We start from the raw sequence: 20,660 nt of genomic DNA on the forward strand, positions 1-20,660 counted from the left end.
TGATTCCATTTGTATGACATGCCCAGAATAGAACACATGAAAACAGAAATTAGTGTTGGCCAGGGACTTGGTAAAGAGAGATTAGTTACTGCTAGAGAATATGAGTTTTTGGGGAGAGGGTAACGAAAATGTTCTGGAATTAGATGGTGACAATGGTTGTACAACCTTGTGAATATACTAAAAACTATAGAGTTATATACCTTAAAAAAGTGGATGTCATGGTACATGAATAATATCTCGATTTAAAAATACAAAACAATAAAAAAACTTTCTTCCCGGGGGCTGGCACTGTGGCATAGCGGGTAAAGCCACCACCTGAAGTGCCAGCATCCCAAATGGGCACTGGTTTGAGTCCCAGCTGCTCCACTTCCGATCCAGCTCTCTGTTATGGCCTAGGAAAGCAGTAGAAGATGGCCAAGTCCTTGGGCCCCTACACCTGCATGGGAAGACCTGGAAGAAGCTCCTGGCTCCTGGCTTTGGATCGGCACAGCTCTGGCCATTGCAACCAATTGGGGAGTGAACCATCAGATGGAAGACCTCTCTCTCTCTCTCTGCCTCTCCTTCTCTCTCTGTGTAACTCTTTCAAATAAATAAATAAAGCTTGCAAAAAAAATTAACATTTTGATTAAAAAAAAAACCTTTCTTCGCTTCCCTTCCTATGGTTTGGATACTGTTTAAGTGCCACCCTCAAAAATTCACATGCTGCAAGTTTGGTTCTCAGTGTGGTGTTGTTGAGGTTGTAGGACCTTTAACAGGCAGAGCCCAGGGGAAAGTAATTAGGTCACTGGTGGGGTGCTGTCTTCAGAAGGGATTCATAGAGTTCTCACGGGACCCTGGTTGGTTAGTTCTCCAGGAGTGAGTTGCTGTAGAAAGAGAAAATCTGGCCCTTCTCTAGGCTCTGGCCCAGAGTCCTCCTGTGATCTCTTCCATATGCCACTCCTGCCACTGTGATGCATCACCCACGAGGCCTGATGGGGCTCCCCTATCTCGGATTTTCAGTCTCCTAAACCATGAGCTAAATAAACACCTTTTCTTTATAAATTATCCAGCCTCAGGTATTTTGTTATGACAACAGGAAATAGACTAAGACACTCACATTTGTGCATTAATATCATATATAAATCCACATTACCTTTCCAATAGCTTCAGTGTGATGTTGTGTACATATCTGAAGTCTGCTAACCCAATGCTGTCGCTCTTTAGCATCTGTGGCTGGTAAAAAGAATGTAAAAATTATTTACTTGTATAGTTCTTTCAAGGATATGAGTGCCTACAGCGTAACACCGAAAAGCAGAGATTGGACCTACTCCCTCTAGAGCAAATGTCCCTGCCTGGGGGAGGTAGGCAGAAGGCCAAAGCATCAACCTTGTTAGGGAACACAGCAGTTGGACGTGGACATTTCAAAAGGAGGGTAAATGCCACGCAGCTATGTGGGTGTGAGACTGATATATCTCTCATAATAACATGCTCTTGTTTGAAGAAATAAGGGAGGAGCATTGTTGCACGGTGTGGTTAGGCCACCACTTGGGGTACCTGGATCTCATATCAGAGTACCGGTTCAGTGCTGACTGCTCTGCTTCAGATCCACCTTCTGGCTAATGCATCCTGGGAGGCTCAGGTACTTGGGCCCCTGCCACTCATGGGGAAGACCCAAATGCAGCTCTGGGCTCTAGGCTTTGGCCTGGCCCAGCCCTGGCTGTTGCAGGCATTTGGGAAGTGAACCAGCAGACAGATGATCTCTGTCTATTGCTCTGCCTGTCAAGTAGATGAGAATAAATAAACATTTTTTAAAAATAAATAAATAGCTTCTGTTAAGGATTTGATGTATAATCAGCAAATGCTATTGCAGCATGTTCAGTAGGATTAGCATATTTCATTTTATTCATTAAAAAACTCAAATTTCCACACAAATTAAATTCATCTATAGAAGTTACACTTTATTTTAATGAATATGAACATTTTAATAAATTTTAATACAGATATTAATCACTAGAAACTGCAAAGAAGACATACAAACTAAATAAACTGAAGAGGCAAAATACATGTTTACTGCAGACATAAGACGTCTACGTATTTTACATTTTTCAGTCATCAGGGTTTCCCCTTCACCCATTTTTTGAGGGTTCAATCCTAAGCAGATTTGTTCATTAATTCTCTCAAGAAAAGTAATTTATTGAAACAGATTTTAAAAATTCTCAAAGCAGTTTCAAGATTTAGTACAGTGTGTTTACTCACTGATGACAATAGTTAGCATTTCCCGAACCCAAATGAGACACCAGCTTCTCAAGGAAGGAAGGAAATCAGAGTATCGGTTCTTATATCTCAATCGTACCTCTGAGTTTATACTGTTCCCCACTGGCAGCATTTACAGTGAAGGTGTGGGAGTCCTCATCACTGGGTGATATTACAGCTCCTGCAAGCTGCAAAGTACCTCTGGGTTTTTGATTTCTAGACTGCTCATTCACAAAGTACTCCAACAGCCCAGCTTCATTGTTCAACACAAAAAACCTGCAATGATTAAACAGAAGCAATAATTTTTCAACATTTATCCTAGCCAAACTAAAGCAAAGCAAACATCAATCACTTACATACTTCAAGTTTTGCTATTATAAAAAAAATAAAATTCCAAAGCATTCAGGAAGTTCAGTAGTCCTTCCTTATCTGGGGTTTTGCTTTCCACGGCTTCAGTTGCTCACAGCCAACCAGAGTTCAAAAATCTTAATAAATATTTCATAAAGTTTAAATAACTTTTATTACAGGACATTATAAAATTGTTCTGTTTTTATTATTATTAATCTCTTATGTGCCTCTAATTTTTAAGTTATATTGTTGGTATGCATGTACAGGAAAAAACATAGTTTACACTGGATACAGTACTCTTGGGATTTCAAGCATCCATTGGGGATCCTGGGACTTACTCTCTCCAAACAGAGAGATGGGGGCAGACCACTGCACTCGGAAATACAAGGCTGAATTTTCTGGCCTTAAGATTACTGACAATTTCATTGAGTTTAATAAAAGATACAAAAATTCAGCTGAGGGAAAGGAATTAAATAAGGAAGAGGCATACCACTTAATGCACGTAGGAAGCAAAGGTAAAGTTTTTTTGTTTTTTTTGTTTTGTTTTGTTTTGTTTTTTTTTTTTTGGACAGGCAGAGTGGACAGTGAGAGAGAGAGACAGAGAGAAAGGTCTTCCTTTGCCGTTGGTTCACCCTCCAATGGCCGCCGCAGCCTGCGCACTGTGACTGGCGCACCGCGCTGATCCGATGGCAGGAGCCAGGTACTTATCCTGGTCTCCCATGGGGTGCAGGGCCCAAGCACTTGGGCCATCCTCCACTGCACTCCCTGGCCACAGCAGAGAGCTGGCCTGGAAGAGAGGCAACCGGGACAGAATCCGGTGCCCCGACCGGGATTAGAACCCGGTGTGCCGGCGCCGCAAGGCGGAGGATTAGCCTTGTGAGCTGCGGCGCCGGCCAAAGATAAAGTATTTTTTCAGAGCAAGAAGATGTCTCTTCAAGACTCACTAACAGGAAGGATAAACTGTCCAAAGACAAACGGTGGTGAGGATATTTATTTAAAATTCACTGGAGGGGCCGACGCTGTGGCACAGCAAGTTAAGCCCTGGCCTAAAGCACCAGCATCCCAGATAGGCACTGGTTCTAGTCCCAGCTGCTCCTCTTCCGAACCAGCTCTCTGCTATGGCCTGGGAAAGCAGTAGAGGATGGCCCAAGTCCTTGGAGCCCTGCACCTGTGTGGGAGACCTGGAAGAAGCTCTTGGCTGCTGGCTTCAGATCGGCGCAGCTCCGGCCATTGTGGCCATCCATTTTATTTGAAAGGCATAGAGACAGAGACAGATCTTCCATCCATTGGTTTCTCCCCCAAACTTCCCTAACAGCTAGAGCTGAGCCAAGCTACAGCCAGGAACCCAGAACTCCATCGAGGTCTCCCACATGGTTGCAGGGACCCAAATACCTGAGCCTTCATCTCCTGCCTCCCAGGATGTCCATCAGCAGGAAGCTGAATCAGAAGCACAGGAGCTAGGAAGTGAATTCTATTTCTATGCAGGATGCAGGCAACCCAAGAAACGACTTAAGGTGTTGCACCAAATGCCTGCCCCTGATTTAAGATTTAATCAGCAAAATATACAATGAGCATCATAATATTACTGTGAAAGATTTTGTGAGCATATCATAAATTTGTCATAATTAAAGATTACTTGTCCTGTTTAAAAATGAAAAAGCTGCAAATGGAGATGCAGAAACATAAAGAACTTGAGAATAAACAACAAAATACTTATACTCCTTGGAAAGAACTTGATGTTCTGATTCAGTTCTAGATTAACCACCTGCAGAGCTATATTCATTCAGAGACCAATTTCGGTAGTGCAACAGTTCTTTCCTTTTAAGAAAAATTAAATAAAAACTTTTTGTTTTTTAAATTCATGTTTGGTTTTGGAGGAGTTTGGCCTTCTACCTGTTAGCCTGTTCTATAATACCATCTAATCCTAGAAGACAGTCATTGTCTCAAACAACATGGCAACCAAATCAAACTGAGTCAGAGAGAGAAGGTGGCCTGAGAAAAGAGATGGGAAAACAAAGGATGGTTCTTCACCTAAGTGTTTCAGGATGTTCCTGATTTTTAAAATTGTATTTGCTGGTCGGTGCCGCGGCTCACAAAGCTAATCCTCCGCCTTGCGGCGCCGGCACACAGGGTTCTAGTCCTGGTCGGGGTGCCGGATTCTGTCCCGGTTGCCCCTCTTCCAGGCCAGCTCTCTGCTGTGGCCAGGGAGTGCAGTGGAGGATGGCCCAAGTACTTGGGCCCTGCACCCCATGGAGGACCAGGAGAAGCACCTGGCTCCTGCCATCGGATCAGTGCGGTGCGCCGGCCACAGCGCGCCGGCCGCGGCAGCCATTGGAGGGTGAACCAACAGCAAAAGGAAGACCTTTCTCTCTGTCTCTTTCACTGTCCACTCTGCCTGTCAAAAAATTTTTTTAAAAAAATTGTATTTGCACACTTTGATAAAAATGTAAATTAATTTTAGTAGTTTTTTCCATAGTTTTAGAACTTACATTTCATTTATCACTAGTGGGTTGAACATTTTTCATGTGTTTATTGACTCTATGGAGCTCTATTTAGTGAACTACTTGTCACATTTCTGCCCCTTTCTAATAGGTTTTATCTCTATTTTTCCAAAGCTTTGAAGGGACTTTTTAAAGTTTTATTTACTTAAGTATTTTAGAGGCAGAGAGACACACAGAGACAGACTGATTTCCCACTTACTGGTTTCTCCCCAAATGCCCACATCTGGCACTTGGCCAGACCAAAGCCAGGAGCCAAAACCTCAGTCCAAGGGCTCCCACATGGTGGCAAAGACCCAACTACTTGTGCCATCAGCTGCTACTTCCCAGGATGCAAAGCAGCAGGAAGCTGGAATCAAGAGTAGAGCTGGGCCGGCACTGTGGCTCACTAGGTTAATTCTCTGCCTGCGGCGCTGGCACCCCGGGTCCTAGTCCCAGTCAGGGCACCGGATTCTGTCCCAGTTGCTCTTCTTCCAGCCCAGCTCTCTGCTGTGGCCCAGGAAGGCAGTGGAGGATGGCCCAAGGTCCTTGGGCCCTGCATCCGCATGGGAGACCGGGAGGAAGTACCCGGCTCCTGGCCTCGGACTGGCACAGCGCCAGCCATAGTGGCCATTAGGGGAGTGAACCAATGGAAGGAAGACCTTTCTCTCTGTCTCTCTCTCTCTCACTCACTGTTTAACTCTGTCAAAAAAAAAAAAAAAAAAAAAAAAAGAGCAGAGCTAGGACAGTTAAGTAAGGCTCCCAATGGGGGATGCTGGTGTGCTAGGTGAATTTTTTTTTAAGATTATATTTATTTATTTGAGAGGTAGAGTTACAGAGACAGAGGTCTTCTACCCACTGGTTCACTCCCCAAATGACCACAGCCGCTAGAACTGGGTCAATTTGAAGTCAGGAGCTTCTTCCGGACCTCCCATGTGGGTGCAAGGACCCAAGCACTTGGGCTATCTTCTACTGCTTTCCCAAGCCATAAGCAAAGAGCTGGATTAGAAGAGGAGCAGCCAGGACATGAACCGGCACCCGTATGGGATGCCAGCACTGCAGGCAGAGGCTTAGCCACTATGCCACAGTGTTAGCCCCGCTAAGTGGCATCTTAATTGCTAGGCCAAATGTCCACTATTCATTCATTCGAAAGGCAGAGAGACAAACAGACTGACAGGGAGCTGCTATCTGCTTGTCCACTTCCCAAATGTCCACAATAGCCAGAGTTGGGCCAGGGCTGAAGCTGGGAGTCAGGAATGCAATCCGCATCTCTACTTGGGTGGCAGGAACCCAATTACTTGAGCTACTACCACTGTTTCCTGGAGTCCACATTAGCAGGAACGTGGAATCAGGAGCTGAAGCTGGAAAATGAACTCAGGCATTCAGATAGGGGATGCAGGTATCCTAGCAGTGACCACTAGGCTAAAGGCCTCCGAAGGAATTTTTTAAATTAACATGATAGCCTTTAACATCTTAAGTCCTAAAACATAAGACCTGTTCTTAGTAAATGTCCATGTGAATCTTCCACTAAAGAAACATCATTAAAAAAAAAAAAAACAAAAAAAACAAACCTGAAGGTTCTGTTAGTAAGAAAACAATCTCTTGAACACACAAGGGAGCTTCAAAAAGTTCATGGAAATTTTGCTTTAAAAAAAAGATTTTATTTATTTGAGAAGTAGAATTACAAACAGAGAAAAGGAGAAAGAGAAGGGTCTTCCATCTGCTGGTTTACTCCCCAAATGGCTCCAATGGCTAGAGCTGAGCCAATCTGAAGTTTCTTCCAGGAGTTTCTTCCAGGTCTCCCACGCGGGTGCAGGGGCCCAAGGACTTGGGCCATCTTCTACTGCTTTCCCAGGCCATAGCAGAGAGCTGGACTGGAAGAGGAGCAGCCAGGACTAAAACTGGTGCCCATATGAGATGCTGGTACCAGAGGCAGAGGCTTAGCCCACGATGCCATGGCACCAGCCCCTGCATTATCTTTTTTTTTTTTTTTTTTTTTTTTTTGACAGGCAGAGTGGACAGTGAGAGAGAGAGACAGAGAGAAAGGTCTTCCTTTTGCCGTTGGTTCACCCCCAATGGCTGCTGCGGCCGGTGCGCTGCAGCCAGCACACCACGCTGCGCTGATCCGAAGCCAGGATCCAGGTGCTTCTCTTGGTCTCCTATGCGGGTGCAGGGCCCAAGGACTTGGACCATCTTCCACTTCATTCCTGGGCCACAGCAGAGAGCTGGACAGGAAGAGGAGCGACCGGGACAGAATCCGGCGCCCCGACCGGGACTAGAACCTGGTGTGCCAGCGCCTCAGGCAGAGGATTAGCCTAGTGAGCCGCAGCGCTGGCCTGCATTATCTTTTAACTCCATTTTCCACAAACCTTTTCAAGGCCTCTTGTACTAAAACCTTTTGAGTCACATATGTCAAATGAGTGAACTATATATTATATGAATTCTATCTCAATAACGCAGTTAGCAAAAAGAAGGAAGAAACAACTGAAAGAAAGAAATGGCTTCCTGGTCTTCCAAGCAAGAAACAAAATTCATTTCAACCTGGAAAAAGAAAATGACTAGTCTCTTCTCTTAAAAGTGGTCAACTAAAAGACAATTTAGAGGATATGTTTAGGGATCTTGTTTGCAGTAAACAGATATTTCTTATTCCAAACATATTACCATAAATTTACAGCAAGAGAGACACCTAGATATACAGAGAGTAATGCTGATACAGGATTGGTAAAATGATAAAAATAAGCCTATAACTAACTGATTATCTTTCCAACACTAACATAACACTATGGACTCCCTTCCAACAACAGAGCACAGTGAGCTAACTCTTATTATACATGGATTAATCCAAATGTTCTCCCCAATCCTGTCTATAGAGTTACAAGCCAAAGGACTGAGTTCTAAGCCTAGGGCCCTTTAACAAGGTCCTTAATCATTCTCATCATTCAATGTACACGTTCCATGCAGAAGACCTACGATACTTGCACCATGTCACAAGACTCCAGCCAGACTGACAGAAAATGGAAGGTGAAGTTTTCTTCTACGGTGTGTCTACAGCAGTCAAGTGGACAAGCTGAGAGTTCTCTAACAGAGCGAGCTGGTAAAGACCCCCATGTTCCCAGTCCCAAACAGGGATGGCTTGTCTTCACCCACACACTTCCAGTTTGTTGCTAAAACTGGTCCCTTACACAGCAGAGGCAGTGTCCCCTCCCCACCCTCAAACACTGTTTTGGATCTGCTGGTTAACTCCCCAAGCAACCAGTATTTCAACAGGATCTTGTTGGTAGCCTCCCTCACAAATAATACAAACACTGGTCCCTCCTCCCCCGTCTCGAGTTGCCACTGACCTACCATGACAACCTTAACATTCAGAATCTCACACTCATAAGGCAGCTCTGCTTGGGAGCTCTGTCATTGTGTTCACTCACAAGGGCCAGGAGCTCCGTGCACGCTCAACAGGAAAGCCCTGGTGGGTGATGGTCAGAACTAAGCTCAGGCCTTTGTGTTCCAATGAAAGTTGTAAGGAAGAGATTAAAGGGTAGTGCTAAGAACAAAGCAACATAAAATTCTAAAAAATTGATATTCTGCATATCATTTGAATATATGTCTTCAGTGGCTCACCTAAAAACTGAAGTGAAAACATCCTGAATGAATAGTTTTTTTTAAATAAAAAATGAGACTCCTAGAAATGATCCTTTCCACGTGAATAGGAGAGCCCTTAAAGTCTTCTATCCAGCTTGACCCCCAGCTTCCCGCACGTCCGCCTTACGTCACTTCAACTAAACATGAACCAAATTGTCTTCCCTCTTAAAAAGAAATCACATTTTGGAGGCCAGCATTGTGCCGCAAAAGGTTGACACAGTTGTCTACGATACCAGTGTCCCGTGAGCGCCAGTTCAAGTCCCAGCTGCTCCACTTCTGATCCAGCTCCTTATAAATGTGCTTGGAAAAGCACCAGAAGATGGCCCAAGTGCCTGGGCTCCTGATACCCACAAAGGAGACCCAGATGGAATTTCAGGCTCCTGGCTTACACCTGGCCCAGGCTTGGCTGTTTTGGCCATTTGGGGAGTGAACCAGTGGATAGAAAATCTCTTTCTGTGTGTGTATGTGTGTGTGTCTATCTGTCTGTCTTTTCTCTAGCTTTGTCATTCAAATAAATAAATAGATTTTTAAAAAAATCACATTTTTCATCAGCATTCCTACTGTTCTTTAAAGTGTTGAAACATCGTTCGTGAGGCCGGCACTGTGGCATAGCAGGTACAGCTGCTGCCTGCAGAGCCAGCATCCCATATGGGACTGGTTCAAGACCTGGATGCTCCTCTTCCAATCTGACTCTCTGCTATGGCCTGGGAAAGCAGAAGAAGATGGCCAAGTCCTTGGGCCCCTGCATCTGCGTGGGAGACCCAGGGGAAGCTCCCAGCTTCAGATCAGCCTAGCTCTGGTCGTCGCGGCCATTTGGGGAGTGAACCAACAGATGAAGGACCTCCCCTTTCTTTCTTTCTCTCTCTCTGTCTCTCTCTGCTTCTCTCTAACTCTGCCTTTCAAATGAATAAATAAATCTTTGAAAAAAATAATAATCACACTTACCTGAATTGCCATCCAGTGACAAGGTTGGTGTACTTCATTAAATAACCATACACATTTTCCATGTGGTCACTGTTTCAAAAAGAAGAGAGGGAATCAAAATTAGAGAAAATCAGAAGAAATTCCAATAAGAGAACTGTACAGTGGTGAAAATAGTTGTAGAAATGCATTTTTCCTACAAATCCCTCAAACATTCTTCAATAGCAAAATGTATAGCTTTATAAAAAGGTATTTAATCACCCAAATTTCTTATCCGTAGAATTTATTTTACCAGATTTCTTCAAAACAAGTATAATTATAACCTACTAAATATTATTATAAATATTATAAATATAATCATTTAACATTAAACTATGTAACTATAAAGCAAATGTATTATTAAACATAAATATATTGTAAATAAAAATATATTATTTGTAACTTTTTCAACAATGAAACAGTAACTCCCAGTTTTATGGCTGAAAAATACATTGGGAAAGGTTTCCTGCGTTGGGTGGCGCACATGGACCACTTGCTGGGTCTCTAGCTCCTTGGTTTCTAAGGTGAAGGTCCTGTGTGTAGACAGAGTCTTCACCTCCACCGCCACACCTGGACAGGCCCGAGACAGTGCTCACTGCAGGTCTTGTCATCAGGAAGGTTTTATCTGGGAGCTGATGATTCACCTTACTGCAACTGAGTTTCTGTATTTCCTGCCCTCCCTTATTTCATTTACTATAGGCATGGTCTGTTAAAATGTTTCAGAAGAAATACAATATCTCATTGATATTTCTTCTCCATTTTTTAAAAAGATTGATTGATTGATTTGAAAGGCAGATTGAGAAAGAAAGCAAGATTTATCAATTGGTTTTGCAACTGCTGGTTCATTCCCCAAATGGCCTCAATGGCTGGGGCTATTCCAGGATGATGCCAGGTGCCAGAAACTCCATCTGGGTCTCCCACATGGGTGGCAGGGACCTAAGTACTTAGGCCATCTTTTACTGCTTTCCCAGACCCTTTAACAGAGAGCTGGATCAGAAGCAGAGCAGCCAGGACTTGAACTGGCACTCCTAGGGGACGCTAGCATCACAGGCAGCAGCTTACCAATTGCACCACAACACAGGCCTCTCTCCTCCAATATTTTAAGGTTCCTTCTACTTATGAAAAGACAGTAAAGCCAAACCTGCCTAGTTATGTCTTTTTGATATGTACATTTCATTTCTGTATTTTGTAATTTATACTAAGAATTCCTTTTGTAGTCACCTATTCTACTGTGCCCTTTTAACTTTATGCTGTAAGATGTGATGGAAATGAGACATATTTTCTGAACTGTCCTTGACTCACACAGCACATCTGGTAAAATTTCACCTAACCAGCATCCAGGAAATTGAAACTGTCAGGCAATAAGCCATCTTTACAAAATACATGGCAAAGGCAAAAGCAAGGGAGACCTGACACAACCAACAGAACAAAGTTCAAATAAGGTTTAGATTGGCCTGAATCAGAAATCAAAACAACTAAACACACAAACACTCTGTCAGGAAAACAAAATGACCAATTTTACTATAAGGTTCTAGGAGCTATTACTATAGAGCAAGTAGGGGGATGCTTCAGGAAAAAACTCAATGTTTGGTACCTTTCTAGTCTCATTTCTTCAGGATGACTGGAAGCAAAGATCAAATCAGAAAACAAAGAATTGATTCCATGTGATTTGGTATATATTATCTTTTCTGCATTTTGCTTTTTTGTTGTTTTTGTTTATTTATTTGTTATTTACTTGAAAGAGAGAAAACAGAGACAGATGGACAGAGAGATCTTCCATCTGCTGATTCATTCCACAAATGTTCATGATAGATGGGGCCAGGCCAGGCCATAGCCAGGAGCCAGGAATGCAATCCAGTTCTTCCATGTGGGTGGCAGCAACTCAATTTCTTGAGCCATCACCTGCTGTCTCCCACAGTGTGTATTAGTAGGAAGATGGACTCAGGAATGGAGCCAGGACTTAAACCCAGGCACTCTGATCAACATGGCATGGCAGGTGTTTCGAGACACGTTTTTTTTTTTTTTTATTCCCTTTTTATTTATTTATTTATTTATTTATTTATTTATGACAGGCAGAGTGGACAGAGAGAGAGAGAGAGAGAGAGAGAGAGAGAAAGGTCTTCCTTTGCCGTTGGTTCACCCTCCAATGGCCGCTGCGGCCGGCGCGCTGCGGCCGGCGCACCGCACTGATCCGATGGCAGGAGCCAAGAGCCAGGTGCTTTTCCTGGTCTCCCATGGGGTGCAGGGCCCAAGCACCTGGGCCATCCTCCACTGCACTCCCTGGCCACAGCAGAGAGCTGGCCTGGAAGAGGGGCAACCGGGACAGAATCCGGCACCCCAACTGGGACTAGAATCCGGTGTGCCGGCGCCGCAAGGCGGAGGATTAGCCTAGTGAGCCGCGGCGCCGGCCTTCGAGACACGTTTTAACAGTTAAATGCCTGCACCTTTTTCTGCCTTCTTCCATTCCATGGTTAGCAAGCAACTATGTTTATCAACTGAAACTGCTCAATTTCCATTGGTTTCATAAAGCACTCATGTCAGGAAGACAAAGGCTGCCAACTTTTAAACTGTCAACTCAAAGTTCTGCTAATGAAATATTACCTACTCAGTCATGTTCAACTGACAGCACCAGCTGAATTCTCGTTGCACTATTTTCTAAAGCCCACAACTAGAGAGGTCTTTTCTCCAGAAACAAAGCCCACTGAGGTTTTCCTATGCTTCTTGTACTTCAGCCCCAGGTCACCACCAAGCTGCTTCTTTCCCTTCCTTTGGCACTTGGAAAAGCAGAGGCATACTTTTCCTGGCTTAAGCCCCACATCTTTTCCAAGCTTCAGGCTTAAACAGTACTTGGAATCACAGGAATCCCAAAGTCCCTGGACTCTGTCCAAAAGAAATTCCTCAAAGAGCTCCTCTATTTTTGGTTCTTAACACACAGCTCAGCTTCTCCAAACTATCCTTGCCCAAAATGCTTGTGCTTTTTGTCCACTCTGTCCTGCTGTTTCCTAACCTTGGTATTCATTTACACTCAGCAATCATCCACTAAAAGCCTGAGGTAGCACACAAGCTAAATTAAGTATGTCCCGGAAGTGCCAAGATATCCCATAACACACCAGTTGGGGAAATTCACCCTTAATCTAGGTTCTCTACATCAAGCCTTTGTTACTAAGTATCAACTCATAGCAATGAGCATGTAATAAAAACATTGTAACAATTATAGTTCTATTCCTTTGCTTCTAGGACTTAAATATGTCCTACAAATGCATATGAACTGTGGGGAGAAATTTTCATAATCCCTTAAGCACACTGTCTACACTTATCTAAAAGAGAAAAGAAAACTTTATTCAAAGTCATTAAATAAAACACAGCACCTTTATCCAGTCAGTACTCTTATATTACTAAGGTATTCCTCATTTTGGTCATATCTAAGTTATTTATAACAATAAATACCAATGAATTTTTAAAATCATGAGATTTCCATTACATCCATCACTAAACGAAAACCCCAAAGCTTCTCCAGATTTCACAATATAGCAATGTTTTGTGTGCAATTTTCTAATGCTATTAATATTTTACTGATGCACATATCTAAAAAGTTAACTCACAAAAATTACAGAGGGCCAGCGCTGTGGCTCACTTGGCTAATCCTCCGCCTGAGGCGCCGGCATCCCATATGAGCACCAGGTTCTAGTCCCGGCTGTTCCTCTTCCAGTCCAGCTCTCTGCTGTAGCCCGGGAGTGCAGTGGAGGATGGCCCAAGTGCTTGGGCCCTGCACCCACATGGGGGACCAGGAGGAAGCACCTGGCTCCTGGCTTCGGTTCGGCATAGTTCTGGCCATGGCAGCCATTTGAGGGGGTGAACCAATGGAAGGAAGACCTTTCTCTCTCTCACTGTCTGTAAATCTACCTCTCAAATAAATAAATTTAAAAAAATTACAAGAGGAATACTGACATTTAAAAAAAATTTTTTTTGAGTGGCAGTAAGAGTAGGAGAGCTCCCGGCTGTTGGTTCACTCCTCACAACAGCTGGTTTATCTGACATAGCATAAAGCCGTCTCAGAACACGCAGAAGTTCAAATAAGCAAGTATAAACTGTTGGCTTGCCTTTACCATGTGAAACAGCGGTGTCCAGGCTACAAAGAGTCAACTTATGAACATAATCTTTGGAACAGCTGGCTGCCCAGTCTCTCCCTCATCCACCCGACAAATTAGCAGCACTTCAGAGCACCCAGTGATACGGCGCAACCGTGCCATCTAGTGGCCAGCATAAGGAGCTTTATGATGGGATGCATTGTTGCCACTTGCTTTTCTTCTCTGTACCTTCCTATAAGCGAGTTAATCATGTAGTACTTCTCTCATGCTTTACTCCCATAAAATATGTAGGTTTTTAAAAATAAGATTTATTTGAGATGCAGAAGTAGAGAGACAGAGCGAGAGAAAGAGGGAGTGGGAGACACAGAGAGAGATCTTCCAACAGCTGGTTCATTCCCCAAATGGCCTCAATGGCCAGGGATGGGCCAGATTAAAGCTAGGAGCCAGAAACTTCTTCCAGGTCTCCCACATGGGTGCAGGGGCCCAAGTATGTGTACCATCTTCCACCGCTTTCCCAGGTGCATTAGCAGGGAGCTGGATAGGAAGTGGAGCAACCAGGACTCAAACCAGTGCCAATTGGGATGCTGGTGTCCCAGGGAGCAGCTTTACTTGTTATGCCACAACCCACAGCACTGGCTCCCAAATGTGTGGATTTTTATAGAATAGTTTTAATAGACCTGTTAATATGAATAAAATCTAGTTGCTGAAGTGAGGAACACAAAATGTATCTGATTAAATCATACTATTTGGTGTTCTTTGGAGAAGTGGTGATCCACAAAGACAGATATATTGAATAATAAGCTAAGAAAAAGTTAATTTCTGCTTCAGTCCTTCAGCAACTCCACCAGTAAATATACTGGGTAAATTTCTTTTACACTTGTTAAGATTTAATTGAGGGGCTGGCACTGTGGTATAGCGGGTAAAGCTGCCACCTGCAGTGCCAGCATCCCACATAGACACCGGTTTGAGACCCAGCTGCTTCACTTCTGATCCAGCTCTCTGCTATGGCCTCGGAAAGCAGCAGAAGATGGCCCAAGATCTTGGGCCCCTGTATCCATGTGGGAGACCCGGAAGAAGCTCCTGGCTCCCGGCTTCAGATTGGTACAGCTCTAGCCATTGTAGCCATCTGGGGAGTGAATCAGTGGATGGAAAACCTCTCTCTCTCTCTCTCTCTCTCTCTTTCTCTGCCTCTCCTTCTCTCTGTAACTCTTTCAAGTAAATAAATCTTTTTAAAAAAAGATTTAATTGAGATTAGCAGTAGAAACTGAGAATCTATAAAAATTTTTGATCAAGTGAACCATGCCAAGCTTATACTCACCTCCTAAATATCTTTTTTTTTTTTTTTTTTTTTGACAGGCAGAGTTAAACAGTCAGAGAGAGAGAGAAAAAGGTCTTCCTTTTTCCATCGGTTCACCCCCAAGTGGCCGCCATGGTTAGTGCATTGCGGCCAGCACGCTGCGCCGATCCAAAGCCAGGAGCCAGGAGCTTCCTCCTGGTCTCCCATGTGGGTATAGGACCCAAGGACCTGGGCCATCCTCCACTGCACTCCGGGGCCACAGCAGAGAGCTGGACTGGAAGAAGAGCAACCAGGACAGAATCCGGCGCCCCAACCGGGACTAGAACCTGCGGTGCCAGAGCTGAAGGCAGAGGATTAGCCAAGTGAGCCATGGTGCCGGCCTCCTAAATATCTTAATAATTATATTTTTAAAAGATTTTCTTTATTTGAGAGGTAGAGTACAGACAGTGAAAAGGAGAGACAGAGAAAGGCCTTCCATCCTCTGGTTCACTCCCCAAATGGCCAGGCTAAAGCCAGGAGCCAAGAGCTTCATCTGAGTCTCCCATACTGGTGCAGGGCCCAAGGACTCGGGCCATCTTCTACTGCTTTCCCAGGCCATAGCAGAGCTGGATCAGAAGTGGAGCAGCTGCATCTCGAACTGGTGCCCATATGGGATGCTGGCACCACAGGTGGAGGATTAACCTAGTGCGCCACAGTGCGGCCCCTGATAATTATTGCTTTAATTACTATAACACATTTATTTCTTAACTTTTCCTCATCAGACTTAAGATATACTGAACATTTTAAAACTAAGCTACTTTCTGAGCAGTTTCAAATTCTGTCCTTTCAATTATACACAGTTATTCAGTTCCTTCTAAATGAAAAGCACTCTGAGAACCCCCTGAAAAGTATGGAAAAAACAAAAGGCAATACCTCTCCACACAAGTCTACAATCTAATCCCAGAGCAGTACTTCTCCATGAAGAAAATGACAGTCATGAGGGCTCATGCTAGTACAAGAGTCCCAACAGGAATAGTTTTTTAGCTGTCGCACAAATAAGAAAAGGTGTTTCATTAAACAAAAACGCAGGATTCAGAAGTGACTGAGAAGGCTGAAGTGACTAGACCTGATGATGAATTACAGAGTGAGAGGGAGGCCAGGGTGAGAGAGATGGGGTAAGGGCTCGCCGCTGTAACACTGGGAGGGCAGCTAGTGCCCTCCATAAAGAAGGATCACTGAGGGAGGCTGGGATTTGTTCCAGTTTAACATGTTGAATTTAAGGCACCTGTGGGACACCCAGGGCGACATCAGTAAGGAAGCGTGATTCGGGCTGGAGATACAGAATCGGCAGCTGTCAGCATGTAGCACGTAAGCGGCTTTTACAGCCACTGCAGTGCCTCAGATGGATGGGAAAGTAGTACAAAACGGCAAAAGATGGGACAGGGCCTAATAGAAAACCCTCAGGAAAAGTCTTAAGGAGAAAGGGGAGTACAGAGAAGAGTACAGAGAAGCAATGGGGATTTTTCTATAAAACCAAGGGAAACCTGAGTAGCCTGTCTCCTCCTGTTCCCCAAGCCCCTCAAAAACTTCAATTCACAGCCTACATACTCAAATAAATCTCAGATAAAACAGGGCCTAATTATCTTAACTTCTACCAAAAAGTATAGAGTCAAGGGAGTGGCCCTCCCTCCTGTTACTCTGTGGCCCAGGAATTTCACTTCTAGGTATTCAGTGGAAGACAGATGATTAGTAATTTAGACATATATAACATGTAACCATGTTGACTATAGCACAATTTTTAATAGTGGAAAGCAGGGGAGAGGAGAGGGATGGATGAGAGGAACAGAAACAAGCTAAAGGAAATACAGTATTTATCAAAGTGTTTACAAGTTTCTAACACTTATGGTTATAAAATACCATAAATATTTATGGTTATGAAATACTTACGGTTATGGAAACTCCAGGCCACAAAATTTTAATAGAGCATAAAATACATGGGCAGGACAATGTACAGAAAATAGTAATGAAGTTATCATTGGATGGAAAAATTATGGGTGGTTTTATGTAGCTCCCTTCACTATTTCACATTTTCCAATTTTAAGTTATTTTTATAATCAAACATTTTAAAATGTCTAATTATGTTGAATACATGAGACAGTCCAGGGACAGATCCAGCCATACATATTAATAGGCATGAATTCAGTTTTTTAGACTTTTCCAGTGTGACTGTAGGAGCAAAGTTCTTTGGGGATATAGAACTGAGTATTCCATAAGGCTTTACTTCTCAAATTCGGTTACACACATCCAAAGCTGTGCTGGGTGCCTGAGAGAACACAGTGTCTTTCTAGAGCAAATTTATCTGAGTACAAGAAGTTCAAGAATTTTTATATTTATAATTCATATAAATGTTAGAAAGAAACTTGCTCCCTCCTCACCCAGCTCCCTGCGAGGACTGTCTCTGTCCTCTGCCCCATCCCTCCTGCTCACTCCTCTCCGAGCTGGGCAGCAAGCTCAGCCCCTCGGGGCTCTGCTCTCCGATCTGCCTGCCTTCCCAGAGAGGGCACTCTGCCAAAGACAAGGCCTCCCAGCGCAGGCTACCTGCCATGGTGTGGTGTGAGCCCCACTCATGGTGAAATATTAGCAAACACACTTTACTCACAAAAAAAGTCCTTTTCACCAGACAGCCTTTCTAGTGCTACAGCTGACCTTTTCCTTTTTCATATCCATTAGGAGGGTTACTATTTTTTTAAAAAGGAAACAACCAGTGTTGGCCAGGACGTGAAACAAATTGGACCCCTGTGTACTGATGTGAGAATTGAAAAAGTGCTTATTCTGTGGAAACAGTGTGGTGGTCCCTCAGAAAGTCAGACACAGAGTCACCTTATGACTTCTCTTCTGTACACCCATGTTCCCTCCCCAGCAACGATATTCATAATAGTCAAAAGGTGGAAGAAGGGGACAGCACTGTGGCCCAAGTCCTTGAGTCCCTGCACCCATATGGGAGACCCGAAAGAAGCTCCTGGATCCTGGCTTCAGACTGGCCCAGCTCTAGCCATCACAGCAATTTGCGGAGTGAACCAGTGGATGGAAGACTTCTCTCTCTCTTCCTCTTCCTGTTACTCTGCCTTTAAAATAAATAAACAAATCTTTAAAATAAATAAATAAAATTTTTTAAAAAGGTGGAAGCAACCCAAAGGCCAAAGTCATACACACATAATGGGATATTATTCAACTTTCAAAAAGAAGTAAACTCTAGGGGTTGGCATTGTAGCTCGATGGGTTAAGCCTGCAACGCTGGCATCCCATATGGGCACCAGCTGGAGTCCTGGCTGTTCTTCTGATACAGCTCCATGCTAATGCTCCTGGGAAAGCAGCAGCAGGTGGCCCAAGTGCTTGGGCCCCTGTACCCATGTAGGAGATCCAGATGAAGCTCCTGACTTCAGCCTGGCCCAATCCTTGCTGTTGCTGCCATTTGGGGAATGAACCAGCAGACAGAAGATCTATTCTTTTTTCTCTTTCCCTCTGTGAACTCTGCGTTTCAAATAAATAAGTAAACTTTTAAAAACAATCTACAACATGGTTAACATTTTTATGATTAACATGAAAATATTATGCTAAGTGAAATAAACCAGACACAAAATAACAAATATTGTATGATCCTACTTATATGAGATATTCAGGATAAACAGTCAAAACACAGACACAAGATAGAACAGGAGTTGCCAGGGGCTGGGGGAGAGGAATGAAGGAAGTTAATGGATAAGGTTTCATTGGAAATCGTAAGCTGCTGCCCGGAGCACCGGCATCCTGTATGAGCACTGGCTTGAGTCCCCGCTGCTCCTCTTCTGATCAAGCTCTCTGCTTAGGAGCCAGGAAAAGCAGCAGTAGATGATCCAAGTACTTGGGCCCTGCACTCATATGGGCGATGCAGATGAAGCCTCTGGCTCCTTGCTTTGGCCAAGCACAGCCCTGGCCGTTGTGGTCATCTGGGGAGTGAACCAGTGGATGAAGACCTCTCTCCTCTCTGTTTCTCTCCCTCTCTGTTTTTCTCTCTCTCTCTCACACTCTGCCTTTCAAATAAATATATTTTTTTAAATTCTAGAGATGAATAATGGTGATGGCTATACAAGGGAATGTACCTGGTGCCACTGACTATATACTCAAATATGGTTGAAATGGTAAATTTTGCTTTGTAAATTTTACCAAAATAAAAAACCCAGACCTGACAGCTTAATTGTGTCCTGTGTGAACTTTGTCCCCTCCCTTTCAACTCCAGCCAAACCCCTGCACTAAGGCTTCAGCCAGCACTGCAGTATGACTTCTGGCAGTGCAAGACTGTGTCCCTAGGATGCTTCCTCTTCCCATACCCCACAAAATGCCTGCCTGAGAAAGTTCAGGTTGCCAGGAGAATTTATTGCTTGTTCTAGCTAACAACTGACCACAGCCCCCTGACCTCCCCTTTCTTAGAGCATTTACTAAAAAGAATTTAACATTGTGACCATTTGTTATCTCTTACAATGCACAAGTATCTTTTGCAAGGACCAGAATGGGATTCTTTTGAAATGTAATCATCAGGAAAGACAGGGCCTCTATTTCCCAGCCTCTATGGGAGAATGGAAGCCTAACTTTGGTGACTGACCCCCTAGCAAACACAGCTGGTCTAATCACATCGACACTAACCTGATCCTTTGTCATTCTCCACTTTTCTGCTTCTGCTGAGGGCCTGTTCTCTCTCATCTTCTCTTCAAAATGCCCAATCACCCCTGCACAAACTGGAAAGACCCCCAGTCTCTCCCATCAGTGGTCACTGAATAAAATCTACTTTCACCACATTATTGAAAGTCCAGTAGAGTTTACATTAGGACTTTCCTAAATCTGCTGTGGATCTCCTCAAAGATAGTCTATGTCCCTATAAGCATACAAGCACACACTCTGCGTTTCAAACAAATGGTTACAATTCACACACATTCTGTACTGAACCTGGCTTTCAACTGTTTCATTTCAAAGCATCCTAACTCACAGTAATCTACTGTACAGCAGTAACATTTACCCAGCCCCCTACTGATGCACAGTTGTCTTGAGGCTTTTATTACACAATGTAGCCACAAATCAAACTGTACAAATCTTTTTGTACACTTGCTAAAAGTGAAATTGTTACATGAAAGACTTTTTTTTTTTTTTAAGACGCCACTAACCTATTATTCTCCAATGAGGCTACAGAAATTTAACTCCAACTCTGCTGTTTAAAAGAGCGCCTATTTAGAGCTGGTGGGCAGCAAGAGCTGTCACCTTCATCGCCGGCATCCCATATGGGCACCGGTTTATGTCCTGCTTGCTTCACTTCTGATCCAGCTCCCTGCTAATGGCCTGGGAAAAGCAGCGGAAGATTGGCCTGGGTGTTTGGGCCTCTGCCACCCATGTGAGAGACATGGATGAATCTCCTGGCTTTGGCCTGGCTCAGCCCTGGCCATTGCTGCCATCTGGGGAGTGAACCAGTAGATGGAAGGGCTCTCCTTTTTCTGTAACTCTTTCAAAATAAGTAAATTTTAAAAAATAAAAACTCAAGAAAAGGAAGAGGGTCTGCTTCCTTACACTACATATGGCAGCAGCAATGCTTGCCAACACACAAGGTGTAGCTTTTAC

At 43.8% G+C, this 20,660-nt stretch overlaps 1 protein-coding gene across 3 annotated transcripts in view; it reads right to left on the reverse strand.

The window, feature by feature from the left end:
* OSBPL11 (oxysterol binding protein like 11) overlaps nucleotides 1-20,660 on the reverse strand; it is a 91,188-nt gene that overhangs the window by 50,557 nt on the left and 19,971 nt on the right. For all 3 annotated transcript variants that reach the window (XM_002716544.5, XM_017347039.3, XM_051859209.2), the window contains 3 exons: nucleotides 9,639-9,707; nucleotides 2,333-2,508; nucleotides 1,133-1,212 (listed from right to left, as the gene is read on the reverse strand). In XM_002716544.5, coding sequence (XP_002716590.1) covers nucleotides 1,133-1,212; nucleotides 2,333-2,508; nucleotides 9,639-9,707 — 325 coding nt within the window. The remainder of the gene's footprint in view (nucleotides 1-1,132; nucleotides 1,213-2,332; nucleotides 2,509-9,638; nucleotides 9,708-20,660) is intronic.

The sequence above is a fragment of the Oryctolagus cuniculus genome, chromosome 4, assembly GCF_964237555.1.
Source record: "Oryctolagus cuniculus chromosome 4, mOryCun1.1, whole genome shotgun sequence".
Classification (NCBI taxonomy): domain Eukaryota; kingdom Metazoa; phylum Chordata; class Mammalia; order Lagomorpha; family Leporidae; genus Oryctolagus; species Oryctolagus cuniculus.